Raw genomic sequence first — 3,211 nt, forward strand, 5'->3', positions numbered from 1 at the left:
CTTGGAAGCAGTTGAAGATGCCGATGAACATTATGCTAGTGCTGAAGACTACGAAGGATTCATACCGATTCAAAGTGGCTCTGATACCATGTCAAAGTTTTGAGACAAATAAGCTGAATCCTGAATACGCTTCTTGCCTTTTCCCTTTGCTTTCATTTCATTAAATAATAATCTTACAATCCATTTTAGGTACAAAATATTCTGCATAATCTATTTTAGGTAACTTAATAATGCATATTCTTAATCTAAATATTCAGCTAAAAGGGAAATAAATCATAATAAAGGCATTGAAAATAATTTAAATAAGGAAGCTCCTAATTATAAAAACTTCTAATTTAGCTCTCTGATTTTCGTCCTTCCTGATTGACATCTCTGCCCGCATGATTTGCCTCAACGGCTCCAAATAGTGTAATGATTATGACTAGAATTTTTTAAACAAATGCTTTTCTATAAAATGACACTATTATATTATGATTATGACTGCAATTTTTATATTCCATAATGATTCTTGCCTATTATATGTGAATCATAGGTACATTGTCCGGGCACAAAATATCATCTACGGTCGATTTAAGTTTCTTTCTTTAGATCCACTCTTGGTCTATGAGGTTCACTTGGAAGAAACAATCCATGGTTGGTGACAAAAAACCTTCAAGTTGAGTTGACTATTTCATTTGACTAATTAGACTAACAACCATGATAAGGCAGGATAATGAAATTATGTAATTTTGATCAAAGTCATCACCATTCCCTTCATTATCCACTTATGGTCATGGTAATTAATCTCTCAATCTATAAAACTTAAAACATTGAGCAATCATCATTTCAACCACTAGCCCATGAATAAAATACAAGGGGCACGAATTTTGGAGCTCACATGCTTATGTATCTCAACCATAAAGTAAAATTAGAACTTAGTTATTTTTAATTACCAATGTAAAGTTGAACTTCATTTTTTATATGATATTTGAAGTGGTTGGTATGATATAATATTGTGTTTGCTAAGTTTTTTATTTGTTCTGACTGATAGCAGTGAATGTTTATATAGTTAAACTTTGCATTGATGCATATGGTACTGCTTACTTCGCTCTTTTCCTCATATTATGTTTTTTGTTTTTTCAAGGTTACATCTCACATTTCATCCGTCTCAAGTGTCTTTGTTCAAGATGGAGCTATTTCCTCATCTCCAACAAGTGATGTCAAAGTCCGCATAATAAGTGATAGTTCCTCTGCTTTATTGCCGCTGGTTGATATCCTCTGGAAAACGCCTACTCGGGCAGTTTCACATGATTCTTCTCCACTTACTGTTTATATTGCCAGCTCTATAAGGTAGTTGATGATTCATCTATTCTATTAATTTATTTACTTGAAAGGAAGCACCAAGTATAGGTCGTACTTTATTGCATTGGGCTAATAAGGCTTTGTATGGTTGGCTAAAACTGGCCATTTTTACTTATATGTCTTGTTTTGAATGTGATATTGTCTGCTCTTTATTGCACTAGTAGTTTTATTAACACCATCATGTATTTCATTGCTATTGATTGTATTGCTCTGGGAACTGAAAAATCTCTCATTTCTCTGTAGCAAAAAGAATATTCTCTGGAACTTAATTTTTGAATGAATTCCGGACTAGAACATAAGGCATAATATGTTCACGAAGCGGGCCAAATGCAACTTGGTCTAACATTGAAACTTTTGGTATCCTTACCAAATGAATCCTAGATCTGGTGGGTTTAGATTACGTTAGTTTTAATATTATGGGAATAATGTTGTAATTTGTAAAAGTATGGCTTTGAATTTACAAGGAAGAAGTGCCTCGAGAATACATGTGATAAAACAATCTCATGATTTAGCCACGATATGCTATATTGATTAGAGTCATTATGGCCGAGTTTAGTGTGGTAGAAATGATAATATGAAAATGGATGAATTTTATAACTAGAAAGAATAAAAAAAGGTGATTATATTAGAAAGATGGAAAGAGAGACATTTATTGAAGAAATATACTTAGATCATTAGGGCATATACTGCAAAAGTTTTAGTAGCACAAATTAGATGGATGAATGAAGTTGTTGTGGAAGGATTAGAAGTAGGAGTTAATGCGTTGTGAAGAAATCTGCATGAATAGAATTATAGAAACTGATGTGGATTCATAAGCTTGAACTCATGTTGCTATGATTATGATAATTGTGATGGTGATGATGAGTCACAAAGCTGACCCTAAGTAATTGAGCTAACGCTAATGACATTGAAATTAAAGATGATAATGGACTTAATTAGGCAACATAGTTCTTAGAAGATGAAACTATCCTTGGTTTCAACTTACCCTTTTTTCTTATGGGTCAAATGGATAGAGCAATTAGAATTGTATGCTAATTTTAAGTTTTGTGACGAAAGTGATTGGCACTATGAATGCTAATGATGCACTAATGAAGATGATCATTCTTAAATCTGACATCAAATTATTGGGATAAGATGTGAACCTAATTAGGTAATATAACTTCTAAAGAAAATTATCTCTGACTGCAACTTACCAGCTGAACTTTTGGCTCAAATGAACACTACTGTTTAGAAATGTCGTTGTAATGTTTGGGGAATTTTTGAATAGGCTCGTGCTGGTTTTCATGTCGCCAAAAGGAGGGGAGTCGGTGAGATAAACAATGTGAGCAAAGTTGAAAGAAATGATTGGATCAAGCATGATAGAGAAGACGAAGGAAATGAACCCGGTTCAATTGAGTGATGCAATCTATCGAGCTTGAGCGAAGTTGAGCAGGTTTCGTAGAGGCGATAGCATGTGAACGATTGAGCATAATCGAGAGGGGGAGCACACAAGTGGAGGGGGAAGAGACAACGCGAGCCTGAGCAGGCATGCCTATGAATTACGCTGAACCAACAAGTGCGGGCTAAGGTGTCATGTAGGGCAAGTGAGTGGACCAAGCAGTGAGGGCCATATAATGTTCAGAGTTTGATTTTTTCAGCTGAGTCTGGTAATGTTGTCTTTTCTTATTTTTAAACCATACAAAAGTTAGGCTTCATCTTTTCTAAACTTTTTTACTTTTGGAGAAAAGTTCCTTTTAAGGTTTTTCTCTAGTATAAATTACAAATAGTAAAATTAAAAATAAATAAATAAATTTCAAATAGTAGATCTAGCTAATGATTATAGGTAGATTATCTACAAAGATTTTTATATAGAAGAGAATAAGTGAGTGAA

At 33.7% G+C, this 3,211-nt stretch overlaps 1 protein-coding gene across 1 annotated transcript in view; it reads left to right on the forward strand.

Annotated features, from left to right (window-relative positions):
- Positions 1 to 1,329, forward strand: part of LOC110030065 — a gene marked incomplete at both ends in the record, with an annotated part of 10,926 nt that extends 9,597 nt beyond the window's left edge. The window contains one exon of the mRNA XM_020732608.1: positions 1,124 to 1,329. Coding sequence (XP_020588267.1) covers positions 1,124 to 1,329 — 206 coding nt within the window. The remainder of the gene's footprint in view (positions 1 to 1,123) is intronic.
- Between the last annotated feature and the right edge of the window lie 1,882 nt (positions 1,330 to 3,211).

The sequence above is a fragment of the Phalaenopsis equestris genome, unplaced genomic scaffold, assembly GCF_001263595.1.
Source record: "Phalaenopsis equestris unplaced genomic scaffold, ASM126359v1 Scaffold000645, whole genome shotgun sequence".
Classification (NCBI taxonomy): Eukaryota; Viridiplantae; Streptophyta; class Magnoliopsida; order Asparagales; family Orchidaceae; genus Phalaenopsis; species Phalaenopsis equestris.